Source organism: Seriola lalandi, unplaced genomic scaffold, assembly GCF_002814215.2.
Source record: "Seriola lalandi dorsalis isolate HSWRI2012SDOR001 ecotype SW California unplaced genomic scaffold, Sedor1 jcf7180002054866, whole genome shotgun sequence".
NCBI classification, from domain to species: Eukaryota; Metazoa; Chordata; class Actinopteri; order Carangiformes; family Carangidae; genus Seriola; species Seriola lalandi.
Window position 1 is genome coordinate 563,590 of NW_019525419.1, and position 23,628 is coordinate 587,217.

Here is a 23,628-nt window from a genome sequence, read left to right on the forward strand (position 1 = left end):
GCACTCGTAAAAATGGGTGAAAAAAAGAGAAGTACAACAGTGAAGTCAGACTGAAGGAGAAAAAAAGAAGCAAACTTTAATGTCCCAGGATTAACAGGAGGATTTTTGTGAGAATAATTTTCAAACTACCAACATCAATTAGTGGGAAGAAAAACAAAATGGTGCAGCCATGTGGCCAACGTTTTCAGTTTTAAACAGCAACAAGCCAAATAAATATTATCATAGGAAAAAAAAAAATAAAGAGGAAAACATCCAACTCAAAGTTACCCTCCAGTCATAGGACATGCAAAACTATATGTTGGTAAAGGATGAGGTGGTCAGTGATAGGCTATTGTGTTGTTTTCAAGTTAGACCTAAATATGTCAATGATCTTGTGCATCTAGCTAGTACTAGGGTGTAAGAGAAATATAGAGAACAAGCAGGTTATCTACTATTCTACACATGATTCATAAAGAATTTAGGGCATATATATGAAATTAATGCCCTGTACAGGATGGGGATGTGTCACCTCCACATCTGGAGTTGGCCACAAACTGACCTCAGTTTGTTGGTAACTGGGAAGATTAAAAAAACACTCACTAGTAACTTGTGTTGTGGAAACAAATTCAAATCTTTGTGGTTGCCTTTTGTCTCCATGGCTCTGAGAACCTTTTACCAGGTTCTCTCTGCAACTGATGGATGAAACAATCATTTCAGTGGCAGTGGGGTGTGGGGGGGTATCATAACTATTTAAAACCAATTTTAGGGTCATGCATTTCAATGATGTGAAAATCTAAGGAGTTTAGATCAAAAGGAAAACAAGGGTCAGTACAGTGCACAAGTAATTAGAGACACCGATTAAAAACAAGGTACGAGAAGACTTCACAAGTGTCTATCTAAAGCATGTGAAATGAGAACTTACAACACGTGCAGAATATTGAAACTTAGACACAAAATTCACGAAAGTTATAGAACAAACTAACTGCTCTGTCCTTCACATGACGCACTATCTGTGACAGTTTCACTTTTCTATAAGCTCAAGACTTTAGAACAACAAAGAACCAAAAAACTAGAGCAAGAAAACATGAGGCGTTCTCTGGACTCAGGTCCGACCAACATAGACATTACTCTTGGGTTGTCAGGTTTTCATAAATTAAAAATGTCTTTGAGCCAAATTTCATAGTGCATGTACAACATATAACCTCTAAATTTGTAAATCAGTAGCCTTTCCAAAATACATCTCAAAATCTCTTTCACCAAAGTCCAGCGTGGTGAGATCTATGACCAGGTTTCTCTTCAACACGTTTGTTCTCAGATGGGGCCTTAGAAGTTTTCATCATCCTCTGTACTGAGTAGCGTTCAGCTACTCCTGAAGTTCATGATTTCTGAAATAAAAGTGTTCTCTCATTTCACTTCACTGCAATAATCAGGGTGTGACATTGTACATAAATGATCTAACTGTACGCATGCTTTTTGATATATGACTTTAGGGCAAGGGTCTTTGGGGAGTACTGCCCTCTGGATTTGGCTTATTTGATGCTTTTAGCTACCATGTAATAGGTCAAAATGATCCCTATCTGCTAGCTTTAGTGGCTTCAGGGCCAGCAGAAAAGAATGAAAACTTCATTCGTTTATAAGCTGGTTATGGTGCGTTCACTTTCACTCTTTTGCACGACTAAAGACATACACTTAGAAGAACAAAAACAAAATTGTCTCCCTCTATTCAGATCTTTGGAGCCGTCATCCTCAGATCTGGAGACAAAGATGTTTTTCTTTTACATTTATATTTTTAAAGAGCTAATTCCACCACTTATTCTTTGCAGACCACCTTGAGAAAGACCTGCCTTTAAAGACAGCCCACTACACTAGCAAACATCACTGAAAACCTCAATGAAAACAGCCTTTATTTAGAAAACTTTCCAACTCAAAGCTGAGAAAGAAAAGTGAATGATCCGTGGCTGTGTAATCCTCAAATATCATTTCAACTCTTTGAGGCACAACACCACAAGCACTTTTGAGTTCACTCGAACAGCCAAACAGTGTCTTTACACTCCTCTCTCCTGGATGCTTAGATGTGATCAAATGCAGAGCCTCGATTCAAGCTTTGAGTTTAAAAAAGTTGCCATGTCAACTGCTTCAAGAGTTGTGTCCCCTTTTGTTTTCTCTCTCTCTCTCCAAGTCACAGAGGATGTCCTGTTGAGTTAGCTTGGAGGACTTCTGTGTGAGACACCTCTTCTTCTCCATCTTTCTCAGCTTTTGGAGCAAGATTCCCAACCATACCGCCTGGAGATCCCAGAGGGTTCAGGGGCACACGAGGGGACAAGATGACACAGTCTCCCCTCTCCCCACTCCAGAATCTTTCGGACCTTCCACCCTCGTTGACCTGTCCAAGGTCTCGCCTCTCCAACTGCGCTGCTCCGACGACAGCTTTCTCCTTCGCCATGTCTTCGCATGTGAGCAGCAGTGCCTTCTCTCCTCCACCAGCCTCCCGCTCTCTTCTCTTGCTCTCTTCCTGTCCAGCTCTACTCCCATTTTTGCTCTCACTCTTGTGATTGGTTGGTTTCTCACGGTCTCTCTCCTGTTACTTTCACACAGTGGTGCTTCGGTTGTAGCAGTGGAAAACGGGTATCCATGTTTGTTCTTTTTTGTTATTACCCAGATTAAAATACCGATGAACTAAGCTTCACACAGGCCTAGCTCCTTTTCAGCAACCTGTAAGACAATGAAAAATACACACACACATATATATATACACACTTGTCTGAGAAAATAAATTTTTAAAACAATGATTTGACCATTTAGGAAAATGCACTTATTCGCTTACTTGGCGAGAGTTAGATGAGAAGATCGATACCTCTCGAGAACCAGGTGAGGAGACGGTTATCTTAACATAAAGACTGGGCACAGTTAGCCTGGCTCTGTGCAACTGTACCAACCTCTATGGCTAAACATGTGATATCTTGTATATTTAATCTGTACAAAAACCAAAGAGTGACGTAGACCGGTTTGTTTTGTGCTAAGCTATCTGTCTCCTTAATACAGTTTCAAATTTTGCATAACTTCTCATGTAATTCTCAGCAGGAAAATGAACAAGCAGATTTTCCTGAAATGGCAGACTAATCCTTTAATTTCAGTGAGTCAGCTAACTCCACAGTGGAATTTCTTACAGTCTAGTACTGGGACAGTCCAGTCACACCACCGTGTTGGTAGGCCCGCTCCCCCTGGTAGGTGGAGTCCTGGGACAAAGCCACATCAATCTGGGACTTGAACTCATCTCCTAGGTAACTGTCCTATAATGGGACAAACAGAAAGCGAAAGAGACCAGTCAACAGTTATTCCCTCACTTCTTTCCAGGCAGAAAAGGAATAAGTGGTTTTAGACAAGATGAAGTCTTTACTTGAAGAGGAAATTGGACAAGACCTTGGAATATACTGTATGAGCAGACAGCCCTGACATGAAGTATTAATTGCTGTGAATAAACAGACTGCAAACAGCTTGCCTCATAAAGTGCACCTAGTTAGCAAGTCATAAAATATCTCAAATTTATGATACAGATTTATTCCCAATAAAACAACGGTGGAATTAACAAACCTGGGAGAGTTCAGGCTGGGAGAGCCCAGGCTGACTCATCTGTGACGGCTGACTCATGTTGATATAGCCCTGTGTCAGAGGCCCTTGGGAGAAGGGCTGAGAGCCCAGGTCCTGGCTGGCCTGGCTGCCGCTCATATGTCCTCCATGCCCGCGGTCCCCTCCTCCGTTCCCTCCACCATGGTTCCCCATGTTGCCACGGTTTCTTTGACGGCCACCTCGAGTCCCGCCTCCTCCTCCACTGCCTGCCTTGCCCTTCATACCTCCACCACGACCTGGAGGAAAGTAAAGTATGTTGTATAGACGCTTTAACTGAAAAACCCAGAAGGCCTCTAAGAACTACACAGTTAGCAGCGCTCTTACAGTTTTATGTCTTTCTCACCTGCTGAGGGCCCATTCACCTGTCCCATGTACCCAGAGGGAGGAATGGGAGGCATCACAAGGTTGAAGGGGATGGGGATGTTCATGGAGGTCATGGGACTGGGGCCTGTGCCAATCATACCAATCTGGTCATGAGTCTGGAAATACATGTTGGACATACGCCCTGTAGTGGAAAGAACTACAAGTTAATTTTACTGCGGTTTGAATTATCTGGCTGTGTGCAGAGACAGTATTGTCACATGACAGTGCACACAGCTCTTGTTTTGTATTTAAGATACTTTAGAAAGCACATTCAACCTGTAAACTAGCAAAGCAGATACAGCACGAGTCCTTTGTAATGACGTTTAGTGGTAAGAAATGTTCTAACATTTGAGACAAGAATGAGTGTGTGTTTCAAAATGACTCACCATTGCTGCTGCGGTCATAAACAGATCCAGGAATGAGGGCCTCCCTGGCATCATACATGGCAGTGCTCATGAATCGACCCCCCTGTAAAACAAAATGCTGTTTTCAATGTTTTTAGACAAAAGCTCATTAATTCTTGTGTGTACACTGATTTATTACTTTGTTTTCCATTAACTCCTCATGCTAGGTGCATGGGTAAATTCTGAAATGCATGTACCCCTACATGTACCCCACTGGGACCAAAAAAAAACTCATGGCCCAGTTAGGAAACCCTGATTTCATCATTCTATATGATATGCTTAGTGTGTAAAATACACACACACACACACACACACACACACACACACAACTCACAGGATTGATGGTGTTGACCAACTTGCGCGGCTTGCTGAATTGCATGAGGCTCTCCCTCAAGTTGTTGAGGGGGCCTTCAACCAGGACCTTCTGCTCCTTGTAGTAGTTCAGCAGGTGGTTCCACAGGGGCTGCTTGGACAGGGCTTTAGGGTTTCCCACAATGATCACACCATACCTGTGTGACAGAAGCAGAAGATGATTGTTAACAAAGAAATGATTAAGAGTTAACATCAGTCAGTTAGTTGCCATAATAGCCATTGCTATTACCTGGCCCTGGTCAGTGCCACATTTAGACGTCGGGGATCATTAAGGAAGCCGATGCCCTGGTGCTCATTGGCCCTCACACAGGACAGGATGATGAAGTCTTTCTCTCTGCCTTGAAAGGCATCCACACTGGCTATCTCCACCTCCTACAGAAAGAATGAAGAAACATGAATGGGGAAAAAAACTGACTGATGATTTAGGATCATACATTTACAAATAGTGAGAAAGTATTTTGTTGTGCTTTCTTCACAAAGGTGGGACTGTTTGAGGTAAATGTCTACACACTGTAGTTTTTGGAGCCCTTTCAGTCTCCTCTTAGACTTAACATCTTACCGGATTTCAGTTTAAATGGTTGTGACAGATGCTTCTGTGCAACTGAGCAATACAACATTTAAACTGAAAATAATATTTGTCACTCTACCTGATAGAGCTTGGTATGGAGGGAGCCACTGAACTGCATGTATTGGACCAGGTACGACCTCTGTCCCTCGTAGGGGGTAATGATGCCGATCTGATCAGGTTTTGCTCCAGCCTTCAGCAACCTTGTGGTTATTTTCTCCACATTGGCTGCCTCAGTCCTGCATGAACGAGAAGGCTTGTTATATGATGGAAAACATTTTTTACAATAACTTAACACGTTGCACAGAAAGTGATATTTTTGAACACCTATGCCTATAGTGGCTGCATTTCCCAGGAGATTGAAGGATAAACATATCAGGTCAGCGTAATGATCAAGGCAGTTCAAACCTGTTCAGGTAAGATGTTCCAGAGCTGGCAATTTCCTCTTGGCCTTGTGTGACGTAAAAGAACATCGGTTTGTCAGGCTGCGGCCACTGGAAGTCAAAGCCTTTCTTCACACGGTCCGCTATAGAAAGAGCAAACAAACATGTACGACTCAGGACTGCAAAGAAGTACTCTGACTAATGTGTACCTGAAAGAAGGAATTCTGAGGGGATAAGCTTCAGAGCATCTATGTTACACATTCTTCAAAGATCATAGATGATAATTAATACACTCGAAAGAGGTTGAAATACAGGTAAAGCAGGCCATATGCAGCCAAATGGTGCTGTGACTACCAATAAGGTGAACACAAGATCTGACAGCATCACTGGACAAGTCCTTTTTTAAACTGTCTGTGTGGAGCAAGTCGTCGAGGACACGTGAAAGAACATTTAGCTGCATTCTGAAGCCTTGGCAGGAAATTACAGGGCAGTTTCAAAAGCTTTCACTCAGTCTGAAATGGGAGAGCCATATTTGAACATCACAAAATTAGATTTTAATAAAAAATTATTTCCATCTTACCAGCAGTGACTCCATTCTGCAGAGAGCCTTCATAGAAGATGTTGGAGGGGAAGGCGCTGAGGGCTGGGTGCATGCGGTACTGGACCTGCAGACGGATTGGCCGGATGCCCAGAACTACCAGACGCTCAAACAGAGACTGGGACAGACCTGCTTTAGCTGCCTTCTTACACATCACCACAGGACCCAGCTGGCAGTGATCACCCACCAAAATCAACTACAAAAAGAAGAACAGATGATTACAGTTGAGAGGACAAGGAAAGGAAAATATGAATGAAAATAAAATAGATATTTGTGGAGACCCGTACGCCCCACAACTGTGGAATGACTGCACTTTAAGCAGATATCTGATGCCATAGAATGATTCAAGAACTCCAACCTGCTTGGCCCCCAGGACGACAGGCACCATGCACTCTGGTTCAGTTGCCTGAGTGCTCTCGTCGATCAGGATTGAGCGGAACTGCATCTTGGCCAGACGAGGATCCCCAGCACCAACACAGGTACAACAGATCACATCAGCATTCTGTGAAAGAGAGAAGCAATAAAGCAGACATGTTTAGGAACAGTGAAATATTGCTTGTTGTAAAGCTTTCCTAGTTTTTTTGGAAAACCAAAACCAGGGCACATACTCTTTTCAATGGCCCTGAACAGATTAGCAGAAAAAAATTTAACTATTAAGTCTTAGCTGTACAGTGTTGTGTCAGCAAAGTAAGAAAAAGGAAAACATTTGGTAGGACTTGAGCAAGACCAGTCTTCATACCATGAGCAGCTCCCTCTCAGCTGTGCGCCTCAGAGCTCGGTAGCGCTTCTCATCTGAGGAGGACAGCTCGCCAGTCTCGTCCTTCAGCTGCTGGAGCTTCTGAAGTTCTGGCATACTGCAGGTTTGAATGATTTCAGCAGAGATCAACGTTGTGCTTCAGAGCAAAGACTAATATCTGTAACAAGTATTACTTAAAAGGTGACGGTATTTGCACTTCCCATATTTCAATTTCTTACTAAACAATTATTAGTTGGACTAGCTGGTCGACTACTAACAACTCACAGTACCACCACAAAAGCAAACAAAAGTTAAGCATACACTCCAAAGTTAGTCTTTAAAAATGATTATTGATCCTAGGCGGTTATGTGCTACCTGTCCATGTTCCGGGTCTGGTTGTGCAAAGCCAGGAAGGACACAGGTGAGTCAATGGCTTCCCTGCTCTTGGCACACAGCCTCACCACCTTGAGTCCTGTCTGGTGGATCTTCTCCGTCAGCTGGTCAACAGCAATGTTACTGGGAGCACACACCAGCACTGGCCTGAGGAGGCAAAAGTTACAGTATTGTCTTAGAGACCACAACACGCAGCCAAGCCGTTATTCAAGAACAGTATTGGTCATTTAATTTTTTTGTTTATTGGTAGTGATTAAATACCCATCAATAGAAAAAAATATTTTTGGATGTCCAAAAGAAACGACAGGTGCCCCAAAGACAAGGGTAAAAACATTTATGAGTCTCACCCGTTGCCCTGTCTAGCCAGGTGGTAGACTATGGTGGCAGAGGTTACTGTCTTCCCTGTGCCAGGAGGACCCTGGATCAGACTGAGGGGACGCTGCAGCACCGTCTTCACAGCATACACCTGCATTACAACAAACCACACTGATATCATTGAGAGGACAATAATGAAGAAGTTTGCTACAATATTAACTATAATATATATGATGATATGAATGACCTCAGTCTTAGCACTCTCATCTCTGTCGTGTTGTTTTTGTTCTCTGTAAAGTCGGGGTGGGCACTGACATAACTTTTTCTGATGATAAATTACCAAAGTGTATCAATGAAAACAATTCAGCTGTCTCTCTACCTCACCTGGGAGTGGTTAAGATCAGGCAGGCCTTGAGCGGTGAAGCGTTTGGGCAGCTGACACTTGATGACCACATCTTCAACCTCATGTCCCAGCAGTTTGTGGTAGATGTAACCAGACACTGAGGTCTCGTCCACAGCAAATGTCTTCAGGGCACTCTGCATTCTGGAGGATGGAAACAGGATTACTTGGACAAGGTTGATAAACTGGATTTGAATCCCATCATGGAGGGGAATCCATTGTCAACCTAATACATCTCTGATCTCCTTGTACGCTATGACCCAGACCCCCCAGGTCACGTGGGACAGGTTTACTCAGTGTTCCCAGAATCAAACCAAGCAAGGTGAAGAAACTTTTGGCATCTATGATCCCACCTGTAGTGAGACCTGCTGAATATGGGAGCTCATTTCCATCAGGGCTTAAAATATTACCATTTGCTGCAGCTTACCAATAAATTATATACATAACTTCTATTTAATCTTGTGTTGTGTCAGCAGAGACTCAACTGCAACAACTACCTCCCCTCACATCTTTTTCCATCTTTAAGCACTTATCTCCTTTTCATGTCTTTTATCATTGTAGCACTTCTTTTAAAATGCTGAAAGTATTGATGTCGGTTTCTTGTGAATACCTGTCAAAGGAAGTGGACTTCCACACAAAGTCGACCTGAAAGTTGTGTGGGATCTCCACCGGAGCCCCGGCACTGCTCCTCAGCTCTATGGCAATCTCATCACCATAGTCTGGTACAAAAAGTCAAGGAAGAGGTGGAACCTTTGAAAATATACTGTAGTTATAAACATATTTGTGGTAACTGCTTTGACAGTATCTACTGTGCTTTATTTATATCTGCTTTAAGGTCAGACATCTCCAGGGTGCTATGTAGGTGTCTATTTTCATTAACCACCTAACCTAGTTGTTCTTCTGTCACCTGCTGCTAATGTTCCAGGCTTTAAAAACAGGTTAAACCTCTGATTATATTTAATCAAAACCCAGCTGAATATCAGAACAGCATTTAGAAATTCTAAACTTCAAATTACTTTAAAATTTAGAAATATTGGGTAGAGCCACTGACAATTGTCCTGATATGCAGCCTCAGGTCATATGGCCGCAGTATTATATCAGTTAACTAACAGGTGGTAAGCTGTTTGTGTGAAATCTATATATAGAATTTACTTCCAGAACCAAAGGGGACTGTGGTGAGAAGACACAAGTTTGTCAATGTTGTTGTAGTTTTCTACAGCTGCCACTAGATGTTACTAAAGACCCATATTTGACTGTTGGGACGTTTAATTTCATTCACAATGAACAAGTAAATTAAGAGGCCCAAGTGCATGTTTCTTACTGTGGCTGAAGTGATGAACATATGAATCACAGATATAATGGTAAAATGTTAGATAAAGTGTGTATTGTTACAGCCGTAAGGATACTATCAGGGACTTTGATGACATGTCCAATGCCTTTCCATGGAGGGGCCAGGTCCCCTTTGTACCTCAGGCAAATTTCATCTCCCTGCATCAGTCGCATATCTAGAGGACAGCAGAAAAGGAAGACATAAAAAAATTAACTTTGTTATATAAACATCACTGCAGGGTGTAAATTGATCTTAAAATTTGGGAGCTGGTTCCAGCAGTGGGCAGAATAATGGCTGAAAGCCATTTCACCCTGTTTAGCTTTAACTCTGGTCAACTGACCAGCTCCTGCAGGTCTGCACGAAGGCGCAATTTAAAAATAATCAATCAAAAGATGAATTTAAAGAATCTTACGTGAAAGCAACATTTGCAGGTATTTAAATGATTATAAATATTTTTTCCTTTTTGAAACTTATGGATCAATGTGTCAGAATAACATGAAAAATTTCACTCGGACAAAATACAATAATAATACATTTGAAACAAAACTTCAAATAAATACCTGAGTCCGTCTTGGGAAGAGTGAAATATGCAATCCTCTTTTTATTCAGTCCCAAGTCCCATCTGACCGTGATGTTGTCTTGAGTCTGTTTGGAAGCAACATTAAAATATATATTTAACAAATAAACAGCAGCAGAAACCATTTTAAAGTCAAAACTATTCCAGACAACAAAAGAATAAAGTGATTTCATTAAAAACCACAGTGGGAACTTGAAAAGTGACTGAAACAACATAATTTGCTAAATTTGCTATGATAACAAATTTCATTTATCTCCAGCGTTACAGAACAAAAACTAAATTCAACTACAACTTAAACTGCTTATTGATTAACTGATTATCTGACTCACATTAAATTAGTAATTTACTGATTTGACAAACTATCATTCAATTTATTTATTATAAAAATACTGCGAGCATAAACCAAATGGTTTTTGAACTTATAATTTTTTCAAGTTTTGTTTACCTGAGACTCTTTGAGTTTCTTATCATAGTCAGCTTCCAGCTTCACAAGGGGACCAAAGATGTTCTGGTACTGATAGGCATCCTCATATCGCAGCAGGACGTGTTGGGGCTCCTCATCCACACCAGGCTTCTCCAGGTCCTCCAAGGTCGCAGTTGGATTTTCCTGCCAGGGAGAAACACACACAGACACACACAGGATAAAAGATTGAAATATGGATAGAGAAGCAAAATAGAGGAGAGATGCATTTTTTATGGCTGATTCAGATTTTTGATTCCTTTTTTTTCTTTTTTTTTAAGTCTGACCTACCAATTCAGATTTTGACAAACACAAACATGTTAAGTGGGTTGATGGTGTTTTAAGTGTCTGATTAAGTTTGTCATCATGTGGTGCATGATTGTAAATTTGACCAGCAAAGAATTGGCTATTTGAGGCTGAACAGCCAGTCACCGATCATAGCCAATCAGACTATAAATCAGCCATTTTTGATTGCTAGCCAATTGACCAGCGTGCCAGAGTTCTATTAGAGTTGAGTCTTTTCTTTCAATATGCCCAAATCTCCTCAAATCCCAACTTGGACAGTTTCAGACAACAGGTGTGTTCACAAAAGACATTTTGACATGTCACAGCAGAAAAAGCACAGGTGTGAATAATAAAATGAATTCAATTTAGCTATTTCGGTTTCAAAGTCCTGGTGTTGTGCATGTTGGCTCACTGTCACACTGTCATTCATTCATTCATTAGACAACATAAGTTAACATTAACAAAGCATTGTCATGCTATAAGGACATAAAAAAGAAATACAGAAAGAAGTACTAGGAGTAAACAAACTTCTACACGACAGGAAACTACAAAGAAATATCTACACAAGCATTAAACCGGCAGTGAAACTGGTACTGAACAGGAAGAAATAGCTCAACACACATGCAGATAAGTTATTTGCATCACACCTAACTGTATAAGTATATTTGCTTTAACAGTACCTTCCAGAGCTCCTCCAGCTTGTTGATCTGCTGGGCGGTGATCTGGCGGGCCCTGAGCTGCTCCTGCTCTGAGGGGATTTTGACCAGCCAGGACAGGAAGCAGCGATCCTGAATGAGAGGCTGCCACTGTGAGCTGTCCCAGTTGATGTCTTTCAGGCTGCTCTGGCTGGCACATGGCTGCCTGTGTTACAACCAAAACAAAAATATAAAAAAAAGAAAGTTCTGAATTCTCTTTCACTGACCCCATCAGCAGGGAGTTCAGAGTGCACAGTCAGCTGTATAAATTTGCCTTTACCTGCACAGCAACACCACTACTGAGTCAGCCTTGGCGGGGATGAAGCCCAGCAGGAAGACATTACGACAGCCACAGTTGTAGCACTCCAGCACTGTTTCCCCCAGAGGGCCGTCTTTATGCAGTGTCACCTCCTTGGACTTTGCTCTCACCAGGTGGTTTACAATATGGCTAAAAATGAAGAGAAAGATAATTAATGCCCCAGCTGGAAGAAACACAAAAGACTACAGTCTTGTATACACTAGTGATAAGTCCTACAGCACTGTTGCTATGATGATACCGTACCTGTAAAAGGATTCCCTCTCAGTTCATTTAGCTCATTCATTTAGTTAATAAAAAGCTGAAAAGCCATTGTGTCTTACCTGCCGGATGTGTTTCCACGGCCATTACAAAACCACTTCTTGCTGGTATTGCAGTAGACCACACAGGCTGGATCATGAATCCCACAATAACTAAAATAGAGGAGAGTCAAAATTAAAAAAAGAAAGACATAACATTACTGTTAATAAAATCTAATCTGTGTTAGAACAGAACAAGTACAAAAAAACATAAGCACGAACTAAAATCAAAGAGAAATTTTATCACAATTCTATGGTTGACTAAAGCAACAGCACATGCTCAATAGTCATTTTTCTTTTTCCATTTTAAGGACAAAATAAGTTCGAGTGACTAAAAGTAACTTAGAGAAATGTTATGCAAATGTTCATGTAAACTATTCAGTTGTGAGAATTTGACAGCTCATGAGAAACGCTTTCTTTTGTTCCCTGAGGAAAATATGTTCCAAAATGTAACAGCGTGTTGCTGATGGGTATCAAAGTTTCTATTATAAAAATAAAACTATTGGGTTTTACTATTTTACTATGTACTATTGTACAGGGGGTGTACGTAGCTATAACAAATATCAACACCCATCATAAACTCCAGCCAGACAAAACAAGCAATAGAAAAAATCCCAAAATTTTTCCAGAGTGAAATAAAATCATCACAAGTAGAGCCCGAACCGATATTGGATTTTTGGGGCTGATGCATATACCGTTATCAGAAAGTAAAAAAAACCGATAGATGAATATATTGGAATATCAAGTGATTATTTCCACTTTGGTGACTGCCAGTGAACCAGTCACATTAGTCGGGTTCTTTACCTGCAGGCATGTACAGGAAGGTCCTTGGTATAGTAGGTGTCCTCCTCATCCTCCTCAAAGTTCAACTCTGCCAGCAACTGACTGGCCTTTACTACAGGGTCGTCTCCATTCTGTAGCACCCCATCAGGACCATTAACCTGAGGAGACAGTAGAATTTCATATAAGAATTGAAACTTTATGTCAACATTGTGTGGAATAAACTTGAAGAATCACGGACCGTGCAAAAATTGGACATCCAAACAGAGAGTTAATGCCTTGAGTGATCATTTATTTCATTTGCAGTCTAACTTTCTGACTTTCACATCAACACATTGTTAGTTGACAGCTATATTACACTGACTGTATCTAACTAATTGTGTCCACTGACCTGTATGATTGTTGCTGTCAGTAGACTGCGAGAGTAGTTAGTACATACAAGTGCTAGTATGTTTAAATATAGACATCTGTGGCTAGACTGCAATACTGGCAAATCCCTGACACTCCTGAGTAATATTACAATAAAGTCTTGAATCTTGACATGCTAGCTGTGTCAGCATGCTAACTGTGCGAGTTGGTTAGCTAGCATGCTAGCCAATTAGCGGGATAAAAGCATGGTAACAGATGGAAGGCGTCATCGTGCTAACCGGAGGTAGCCTGGGATGTTGTGAGCTAACGTTAGCAAATTCACGTTTCATCAACACAGTAGAAGACATATTTTGACACAGAGCTGCCACGAAAAACCTCACGCACCTGGCTGTCGAGCTGACTCTGGGTCTGGCCTTGGGTCTGGGTCTGGCTCGGCAGGGTAAAATCGGTGAAGTCGTACTCGGAGCCCTGGGTGTCCGCTCCCAGCAGCTCGGCTTCTTCGGTGTCCAGGAACGTTAGAGTCTGCGAGCTCGGCCCGTACGCCTCGACGCTCATGTTTGTTGCTTCTTTTCAACGGTATTTTAGTCGTTTCCAACGAATATTGCACGGACTTTTGCTTATCCGGGAGAAAATTAATAACGGAGACAGACTATCGATGGGAAAATGACAAACAGTGGTGGTGTGAGAGAGATACAGAGAGCCTCGACTGCGGCCGCGTTCCGTTTGTCTCCTTCCCCCTGCTCGTTTCCTTTCCTACTCCACTACCACTTGTCTGCTACAGGAAGTCATCTGCAGGGCGCGAGGGAAGTGGAGGAGTCAAGGAGACACATGTGAACAGAAATGGTACAATTGATTGCTTATATGGTCACAGAAGTCCTCTATTAAAAACTCAGAAAGTTTATTATGCAACAGGGTCAAATCTTTACTAATGAGCAACAAAGAGTGTTTGCACCTTTTTCATATTTTATATATTTTTTTAAATCAGGTTATTTGACTGGGACAATGCTCGTCGATTAACTGTATCAACATATCTTAAACAATTCAAATATAGCCTATAATAAATATCCAAAAATGGAATAGCCACTCATAAATAATGCCACTCTATGATAACACATACAACATGGAAAGGAACAGCAGAGCAAAGATTTCATCTTTGTACCTATTAGTGGGGAAAATCATTGTAAATATGGACATTTTACAGGCTGAATTGGTTTAATGCCATTATTTTTTAAGGTAATTTTTAATAATGTAATGATGCTTAATTTTACTTTGCAACTTCTAGGGAACATTGCTATTTTGACTTTAAAGTTTTATTTTATGTCCACCACTGGAACTTTGTCCTTGTTTACCATCTGCTGACTTTTAACAGGTTAGATCAGCTCTGAGCTTCTCATAAATCCTGGTGCTTATATATAAGAGATGTGGTAAAATGAATTTACTCCTGTGCCAATACCTTCTTTCAATTCTCAGAACATCATGATCCTTCCCTCTGTCCTGCACTGATCCATCAGGTCAGAACAAGTTCAGCAGGTCTGTTTAACTACGATGTACAACACCCACTTTTATCATAATTCATCCTGCACCAAAGGAATTCAAAACTAAATTATATATGAGACTTCATTGGAACACCACACATGACAATGCTGTGGATAGATTCCTGAACAGATTGCGAAATTCTTAGTGTCAGTGACTGTAGACATTAACCAGGTTTCTAATCTCAAGTGTTTACGAAAATACAGAAGCAAACCTAAACAATTCTCTTCCTTTTTTTTTTGCCTATCTTTGTTTTAACAGTGTAACTAGTGGAAAATCTCGCCGGTGTCTGTGCCCGTCTCCAGCTCGTTTGAATCCACTGTCTGCGAGCTGTTTGGTCCCACTCCAACCATCATTGCTACTGTCTACTGTCACTTTTGTATTGTTTTTATTTTTATATTTCATTTTTATTGTTGTTAATTAATTCTTAATATGTTTTTAATCTCAATTTGTGTAACTGTGTACGGTGTCCTTGAGTGCCAAGAAAGGCGCCTTTAAATAAAATGTATTATTATTATTATTATTTATTATTAAACTGAGATAAGAGTTTGCTGTTAGGAACTCTCTCAAATTTTGCTTTTTCAAGTGAATTCAGCTCACTGAGAGGAAGCAACATAACATCAGTCAAGGGATCGTACATCCTCTTCTCTGTTCTCCAGGGTAGCACAAGTTTTTGATCATAGACCAGCCTCTGACCTCAGTTTTCAGACGCTTTAAGGCTTAGTAAGAGAACCCGAATTCTCCTACTGCCTCAATTCAGACATGGTTTTAAAAGGCAACACCTTTGTGTGGGGAAAAAATGTATGTCAGACTCCAAGTACACAGTGTTCAAAGTAATCACAGGCCATAATTTGTTCTGGCAGGGTACAAGCTCACTTGTGAGATTTTTTTTATTAAGCTGTTGACTTTTTATGGGTGTGGTTCCCTGTGTAACAATTCAAGTCAAATAACATTAGCATGTATCGTTAAGATGTGAACAGTAGATAGGTGAAAGAAATGTCTTTTATCTACTGATATTATCCCACCAAAGCATCCATTAAAAAAATACAAAATCATAGTTCTAATGTTATCGGTGGCTAGAGTGGATATTCAGGAATCTAAACAGTCAAATTATAAGCAATAATTTTGGGGATTTTGAACTAAACCAAAAAAATATTAGAAAACACATTAAGTAGCCTACTCAATAAGAAAGGTGTGTTGGGAGGAAGAAAAAAAATGCCAGTGTGTCATATTAGGAACACATAAATGCTGCTGCAATATGCAAGGACAAGTAGGTGAAGTGTTTTAATTACACACAAATTTAAGCTGGCTTTGTGTGGCAAAGCTGCACTACATACACTAGACAGACACATCAAATTAATCAAATTGCAAGTAATGGTTGCATGTGCAATATATTCCCTGAGATAAACAAACAATTGTAAGCGCAAATCTTTAAATTTCTTCAGATTTCCATCATTTCAAAGTCATCACATTCGTCTGTTGCAAATGCAAACAATAAAAGGGAATGACAGGATCTCCAAGACAATAACAAAATCACACCAAGAGGATTTGGGAAACTAGGTGAGAGGTTAGTGTAACTGTAAAAATTCACACAGTGTGTCAACATTTCACTTACAACTGCTACCTTGTTAGTACTACTGATGATTATATGTTAAACTGGTAAAAAAAAAAAATTCCTCTTTTCACATTAATGTCCATAAATGTCGCTGAGTTGACATCTACTTTCACAGTCTTATGGAAGATCAGAGGCAGATATAATAAAGACTCGCTGATGCCAACGCCTCATGCACATTACAGACGCATTCAGACCTACACTCCCACACACAGACTACAGTAAACAGATGCTGTAGTCAGGGTGTTGTGCCCAGAACAGACATGCAACAGTTTTAAGATACAACTTTTTTTCTTAAAGCACCCATCTGAGACTCTTTGATTGCTAAATTGACAACAAATGTCAAATTCATGCTAATGGTGAGGGCATTTAGTCATCACTGTACCTGCATTGTAAGTCACAGTTTGTGAATTTTCTAAGCCAGACAACTAAATCAAAATGTGCTTCAGAAGTAACATTGATTAAAACATTACTACAAGCCAGTGGTCCGGTATGGTCAGCTGGATCTATGAGTCTTCTCAGGTTGTGAGGTCATTAGTGGTCATGCTGGTGTTGATGCTTGTGACCGCAGTGCTCGTTGTGTCTGTGCTCCTCCTCAGTACGATCCAGCTCCAGCAGGTTCAGCATCTCTTGCACGACGGCCTGAAGGGCTCTACCCAGGTCCTGGCTGCGGTAGGGTTTTCCTAGCGGAGGCACATGAATGAAGGCAGAGCGGCCCTGCCCCAGGTACAGAGACGTGTAGTAGGTGTAGTCGCACAGATACCTAGCAGGGGCCAAAGGGTGACTGTTAGATTATGTACAGTTTGTATTATCACATCTCTACTTTATCAAATTGATGCGAGAGTAGCACAAAAGGAAAGACAGAGGGGAATACATGTGATAAAGGATGTGAGCCAGCTTAGCCTCTGGCTGTTACACCAAGGCATTTTTTAAAGTGAGATAAACTGATAAAACCATATTAATTATCGTTCAATTATTCAGCGTTAAAAAGATTAATATTTTGTCATAGTGTAGGCCTGGGAGGAAGAAATTAAACCAAATTCCACTGACAGAAAAAACAGAAGACAATATATAAAATAAACATATAAATGTATATTTATATTTATCGTCAATGTCAGATCAAACTCCTTAACCTATGCTCTTGTGGCTGCATTCAGAGCAGGCATGAAAATGGACAATAATCAGCTGATTGTAGGGAATCGTGTGGTTTCCCTGCATACAAAATAACACTGAGGTAAAACATGTGACTATTATTATTACTGATCATGTGATTTCACACGGCTAACTATTAACAGACTTTATATACTTACATTTTATTTCTTGTTTTCCCGTCTATGTTTTATTACATGGTAGAAATCAAAACACCTGTGGTTTTTCTACTGTGACAAGCCAAAATGTCTGCTGTGAGAAAAACTCTTTTATTAGGCTAAGATCAATACGCAGGGTGAGTTTAAGAATTCCTTTACACGTGTACATGTGTGAATAACATCACCTACCTACCTTCCAGCATCTTTCGATATCGACACAGCCACCCCGATGTCAGAGTCATTGACCCTTTTGCAGACTGTATCCATGTCCAGGACTGAGCTGATGCACTCCGGGCCGTTCTCCATGCAACACTGGGAGGCTGGGCAGAAGCTGCAGTTATCCAGGCGTTTGTAACCCATGTTGTGGCCACACTGCTCCAGAGTGACTGTGGTAGCTAACCCAGAAACACCAACATGGACGACTAACTGCTCAGACGACCACCAAAGACAGAGTTGGCAAAGGTTCGTTAGTTTTTTTTAAAGAATGATTGATGGATTTTTATCAATATTTCATATACAGTGTGATAGAAATGTGTGTTTAATGTACAGTATGTGTATTTCTTTGAATACCTGTGGCTGGTGCTCTCTCCACAGTGATGGCAGTAGGCTCTGAACAGCCTGGTATTCAACAGGCACCTCACACACATAGAGGTCCACTGCCTCACCCAGCCCTAATCGCTCCAGTTCCTGTGGGTGAACACACAGTAGCCTTTATACAGCCCTTGACTGCAGTTACAGACCCGCATTAAACAAAACTCCATGGCCATTAAAGGCCACATTTTGGTAAAGCTTAAAGAACAAAAACTGAAGTGACACCTTTGTTCAGTAAGGACAATCTGATCACCCATTACCTGCACTGCCACCCAGCTGGAGTTGACTGCATGCTCTCCAAAAGGCTCAAAGCCTGCAGACAAAAAAACAAAAAACAACGTACATAAATTATCAGGCAGGATTCGTCACTGCAGCAGTGGTTTAATAGTGTAGCGGGGTGAATAAAAAGTCACTGAAGATGCTTATCTGCCATGGAGAGACGTGGTAAAGCTGAATATAAAAAGGACTCTAAGTCTAAAGGTTGCATCAAGTTAAACATTAATTGTAGGAGTCAAGCACATGATGCGTAAAGAGTCAAGACACGGGATGTATCCTCTCTCACAGCTGACCAGTCAGGGAGATTTGTGCTTTCTGTTTCCTTCTCTCAACCAGGAGACAAAACTCTTCTCTCCTGACAGCAATATTATTATTTCATAACCGTTGTTACATATTTATAACATAAACAAGATCATTCAATCATTTTAACCAGATCAACTGTGCAGCTCAGCCACAAGCACAAAACTCTTGAGATGTAACAGTAACATAAGTAACATAAAGAAATCAATTGAGAGAGATCTGCCTCCCTCCACTCCTGTTAGCAAATAAAACCTCTCACCTGTTACTATTACTTTCTTCTTATTGGCCATTATCCCCAGTTCTTAAAACAACAATTGTCATAGATTTTAAATATGGGGGATCAAATATCCCACACAAGAATCGCAGGATTGTCTGCGCTGGCTTCTGTCTTCTTCTGGTTCACTGCTCAAAGGAAATGACACACAAAACCTGAATAGATTATACTGCCATCTACTGTACGGGCATGTATCCAGCCACCACAGTTCACAGTAAGAATTGTTTTTTTTTTTAAAGAGAGAGAGAAGAAGAATATTCAAGAAGTAGCATTGCTTAAATTTTTTTGCATGAGGAGACAGGTCTTTGTTTAGGAAGCGGCAGGAGGGAATGAAAACTGATCTTTTTAAATCCAAGATTTTTTTCTTTTTTTTCTTTTTTTTAATGAAATAGAACATAACTGAAGCCACATGTGTATACTGACAGTGCAGAGCAAGCATCTGCAATGCATTCATAGATTAAAGGTTAGGGAAGAAGATTTAATTGAATAAAAAACAGCCTCCCCTCTCTGAATAAGACCAGTTGAGAGTCCTCCATGAATGAACATTTAACCCCCAACCAGCTGCCTGATTGGAGCTGCTCAGTGGTGTCACTGGGCAGGTGTGAATGTATGCACTGTGACGGCGTGAGTGCGACACAGGGCGTTGCTGAACATGTTATTCTCTCCCGAGAGAGTTCAGGTCAAAGGACACTTCTCCGGCTGGGGGGGGGGGGGGGGGGGGGATTGTACGTTGCATAACCTCTGACACACTCCATTACCTGAGTTCAGAGGACAAGCCTGCTTCTTAGTTTGTTGTCATGAAGGCCGAGCTAATCTAATATCGTTTTACAGGAACAGATTTTTTTTTCATACCCGGTGCACTCTGTGGTCCACGCCCCTGGGTTGCGAAATGACTCACACATTCTGGACACTACACCCTGTGAGGCTCCAAACTGGCATAGAGGAGAAAACATCTTTTTTTTTTTCTTTTTTTTTCTTGGAAGAATATTATGAGGTGAACGTTTCTGACAAACAAAACCATTCTTTTATCCATGTTAGAGTCTCTAGGGTTACAGAATCAACATTGATTTATGCCTCTGAACCACATCACACACAATATCACACCTACTCCAACCACCTACACATCCTGCACTGCAGTCGCTAACAGCCCCTGCTTCTCCTCCCTCAACCCATTCACCTTTCTCTCTCTCTCTCACTCGCCTGCGTCACTAGCTGTGTCCTTGTTGCCATGGAAACTAATGATGCCCTCTCTGCTGTGTGGTGCTGATGCAGACAGTCTGCTGACGTCCTCGCTGTGTATGGGTGGAATAACAATATCCTACAGTAGTTTCCACCACGAAGCCAGACTCAGGGCCTTATATACTGCATAGTGGATGAACACTGTGATTGACTGTTTAAAGAATATTGTAGCAGTCATACTGTAATTCATGTTGTGAGATAATTCCTTTTTCTATTCTATTCAATTTTTTCTATTCGTCTCTTCGGTTCTATTCCATTTTCTTTTCTATTCAACTACTATTTAAATAGCATTATTATGAATGATTTCTTTCTTCATTTTGTTAAACTCTATACATATGTTTAAATGCTTTGTGTTTCATTGTTATGATTACTAAAATCTATTTTTGGAAGGCAGAGGACAGCATCCACCAGCCACAGCCGCTGAAACCATGAGAACACAGTGTGTTTGTATTTCAGCAGCCACTGGTGGACATGTCAGTACATTAACCTCTTCACATGATAAACTTTCAGTCACCAATAACACATGGTTTCCTCATTCTACTGTCAGTGTTTCCTTCCCTTTTCTCGTTTATGCTGTCTTTCCCCAGAAGAGAGTTTCATCTCGAGGCGTCATAACCCTTTGTTTATTTCAACTCTCTTTCTTTTAGTCTTGTTTGTATGAAGGTTGTGTAACTACTGATCCTTACAGAGCTCCAATAATAGGTGTTAGCATTGTAGCCTAAAGTCTGATGAATAAAAACTTCAACCCATAAAACAGACTACTCCTATTCTATTCTATTCTATTCTATTCTATTCTATTCTATTCTATTCTACTCCATTCCATTCTATTATTTCTATTCTATTCTATTCCTTCTTTAATAGCTGCTTTAGCCTGAGCTGAAGGAGTATTTTCTGTAAGGCCTGTTCCTCTGTTCTTCCTTTCCTTGGCCTTCGCCTCTTACACCTTCCCCGCCCAGTCTCTGCTCTCTTTTTGGCGACCCTGAGCTTTTTTATGCTATGACATCAAACCACAATGCATTGCACTGTTTGTAGTTTACCTAGAGTCTCCATGGCAATAAAGACCGGTTCGGCCCCTTATTCAAATTGAACCGGAAACCAACGTCATTTTGGGCCAATCTCCGCGCTCTGGAGTGACATAATGGAATTTTTAGGGGTAGAAAGCGAGCGAGGTCTGGCGCTGCGCATAGCAGTCGTGCCATCAGGAAAAGACAATCTCATCCACGCGCAGGAGAGACACATCAGAGCCCCTCAGGCACAACAACAGCTGAAGTGGTCGACTCATAGAGTGGCTGATACAACACAAGAAGGAGATAAGGAAGCAGGATCATTTAAAAATAAGGATCAGCTGATTTCCTCATGTCTGGATGTTCCTGGTCAACAGTCGTTAATGCGTAACGCTCAACACTCCCTCATGTGAGGGTGTAGAATGGAAACAACCCTCTACCCAGGCACCGAGGTGAATACTCCGAGGGTTCCCAACATCTATTCCCAGACCACGATGATGAAAAAGGAAATTAATCTGAACCTGGACGACCAGAACTCCGAGCTAAAATCAAACCCGCTCCGGGATACAGACGGACTTCTCAACTCACCGGACTTAGGACTCTTGAAACTAACCTCTCCGGACCTGGAGCGCCTTATCATCCAGTCCAACGGTCTGGTCACCACCGCCACTAACAACCCGACTTCCCAGTTCCTCTACCCGAAATCTGCCAGTGACGAGCAGGAATTCGCGGAGGGTTTCGTCAAGGCGCTGGAGGATCTTCACAAGCAGAACCAGCTGAGCGAAGCGGGCTGCGTCTCCGTGGATAGACTGGAGCTCCTCGCCTCATCCAACGCAGTCGGGTCTGCCGGGCTTCAGACGTCAGACCTTCCTGTATACACTACTTTGAACGGCTATGCGGCTAGTCCGCTCGGTGGCACCACCATCAACTACTCCACGGACACCATCCCTTTCCCGCCGCCTCCGTCTCATCTGGCCAGCGCGCAGCAACAGGCGGCCGCTGCGGCTGCTCTGTCACGACTCCATTCTGCCGGTGTGAAGGACGAGCCTCAGACGGTACCAGACATGCAGAGCTTCGGAGACAGCCCTCCCCTGTCTCCCATCGACATGGACAACCAGGAGCGCATCAAGGCGGAGAGGAAAAAGCTGCGAAACAGGATAGCCGCCTCCAAATGCCGCAAAAGAAAACTGGAGAGGATCTCTCGGCTGGAGGACAAGGTCAAGACCCTGAAAACTCAGAATACCGAGCTGGCATCCACAGCCAGCGTCCTCAGGGAGCAAGTGGCCCAGCTGAAGCAGAAGGTGATGAACCATGTCAGCAGCGGATGCCAGCTTTTACCAAACCAGGTCCAAGCTTATTAAATCCCAGCAATGGTGCTTTTCATGGATGTTTTTCCAGCTCTAAATATGGTCTGAGGACACAGGCCTGTACTTTGAGGAACATTCGCCTTTTGTAACCTAAAATCCTCATCAGAGACTTCACGTGAGGCCATTGTAAATGCACCTTCCAGATACAAGGCTGCAACTGAGAAAAACATTTGCATTGCACTGTATGGAGATGAACAGGCCTTTGATGAAAGCTGCAGGTCAACTGGAAAAAGACCAGCAGCAGGTATGAGCTGCAGCGTCCTCTGACTCATGGAACTCTGGCAGTGTTTTGCAGCCAACAGACTTATTTTGTCGCCCTAATTTTTGGGAAGCCATGTAGCAAACTGCTATCCAGTGGACTGATGTGTGATAGCATTTATCTGTGTGTAAGCTGGACAATCTCAATAAGAGTGCAACCAAACACCGGGGTGTCACCAAGTGCTGTCATCCACTGTGTAATATAATGCCTTACTTGTTTACAAGCACTTAGCAATGACAAATATATCTATTTTATTTACTGAAACATTTCTTATTTTACATATGGTCTTATTTCTAGTTGTTCCTCTTATTTTGCAAAAAATGAACACTGCATGTCTTGTCGCTTTTGTGTACAGTAACCATTGTATTTTTCATTATGGTGGCTGCTGTGTAGTTCTTCAGTCACCACACTTCCATGAATGTATGTGTACGTACTGAGAAACCATATGTATCCATGTGTAATAGACTTTCAAGTCTACTTGACATTTATTAAATTCACTACATTACTACAACTCATGTGTTTTGTTTCTTACTAAGACGAGGGGGCTCTGCTTGCTTTATTATAGTTAGAAGGAACATTTTGAGAGGATAAATGCATCATTTTAAACCTTCACATTTCTC

General features: G+C 41.5%; 3 protein-coding genes across 3 annotated transcripts; 1 reads left to right on the top strand and 2 right to left on the bottom strand.

The window, feature by feature from the left end:
* Positions 1–51: 51 nt before the first annotated feature.
* LOC111671095 (regulator of nonsense transcripts 1-like) lies at positions 52–13,980 on the bottom strand. Its single transcript, XM_023428106.2, has 24 exons — positions 13,631–13,980; positions 12,902–13,038; positions 12,122–12,211; positions 11,763–11,930; positions 11,468–11,648; positions 10,488–10,649; positions 10,026–10,110; positions 9,542–9,640; positions 8,746–8,854; positions 8,120–8,279; positions 7,768–7,886; positions 7,403–7,567; positions 7,031–7,145; positions 6,650–6,793; positions 6,274–6,487; positions 5,719–5,836; positions 5,393–5,549; positions 4,975–5,117; positions 4,708–4,882; positions 4,356–4,437; positions 3,950–4,111; positions 3,571–3,842; positions 3,147–3,269; positions 52–2,691 (listed from the first exon to the last, which is right to left on the bottom strand). Exons 1-23 carry the CDS (start codon positions 13,799–13,801, stop codon positions 3,150–3,152), a joined length of 3,348 nt encoding a protein of 1,115 aa, XP_023283874.1. The 5' UTR covers positions 13,802–13,980; the 3' UTR covers positions 52–2,691; positions 3,147–3,149.
* A 2,058-nt stretch (positions 13,981–16,038) lies between these two features.
* LOC111671069 (pyroglutamyl-peptidase 1-like) lies at positions 16,039–19,279 on the bottom strand. The gene is made up of 5 exons (XM_023428062.2): positions 19,125–19,279; positions 18,550–18,602; positions 18,269–18,385; positions 17,892–18,124; positions 16,039–17,154 (listed from the first exon to the last, which is right to left on the bottom strand). Exons 1-5 carry the CDS (start codon positions 19,153–19,155, stop codon positions 16,926–16,928), a joined length of 663 nt encoding a protein of 220 aa, XP_023283830.1. The 5' UTR covers positions 19,156–19,279; the 3' UTR covers positions 16,039–16,925.
* Positions 19,280–21,543: 2,264 nt separating this feature from the next.
* LOC111671132 (transcription factor JunD-like) lies at positions 21,544–23,519 on the top strand. The gene has a single exon (XM_023428155.2). It carries the CDS (start codon positions 21,805–21,807, stop codon positions 22,741–22,743), a length of 939 nt encoding a protein of 312 aa, XP_023283923.1. The 5' UTR covers positions 21,544–21,804; the 3' UTR covers positions 22,744–23,519.
* The last annotated feature ends 109 nt before the right edge of the window (positions 23,520–23,628 follow it).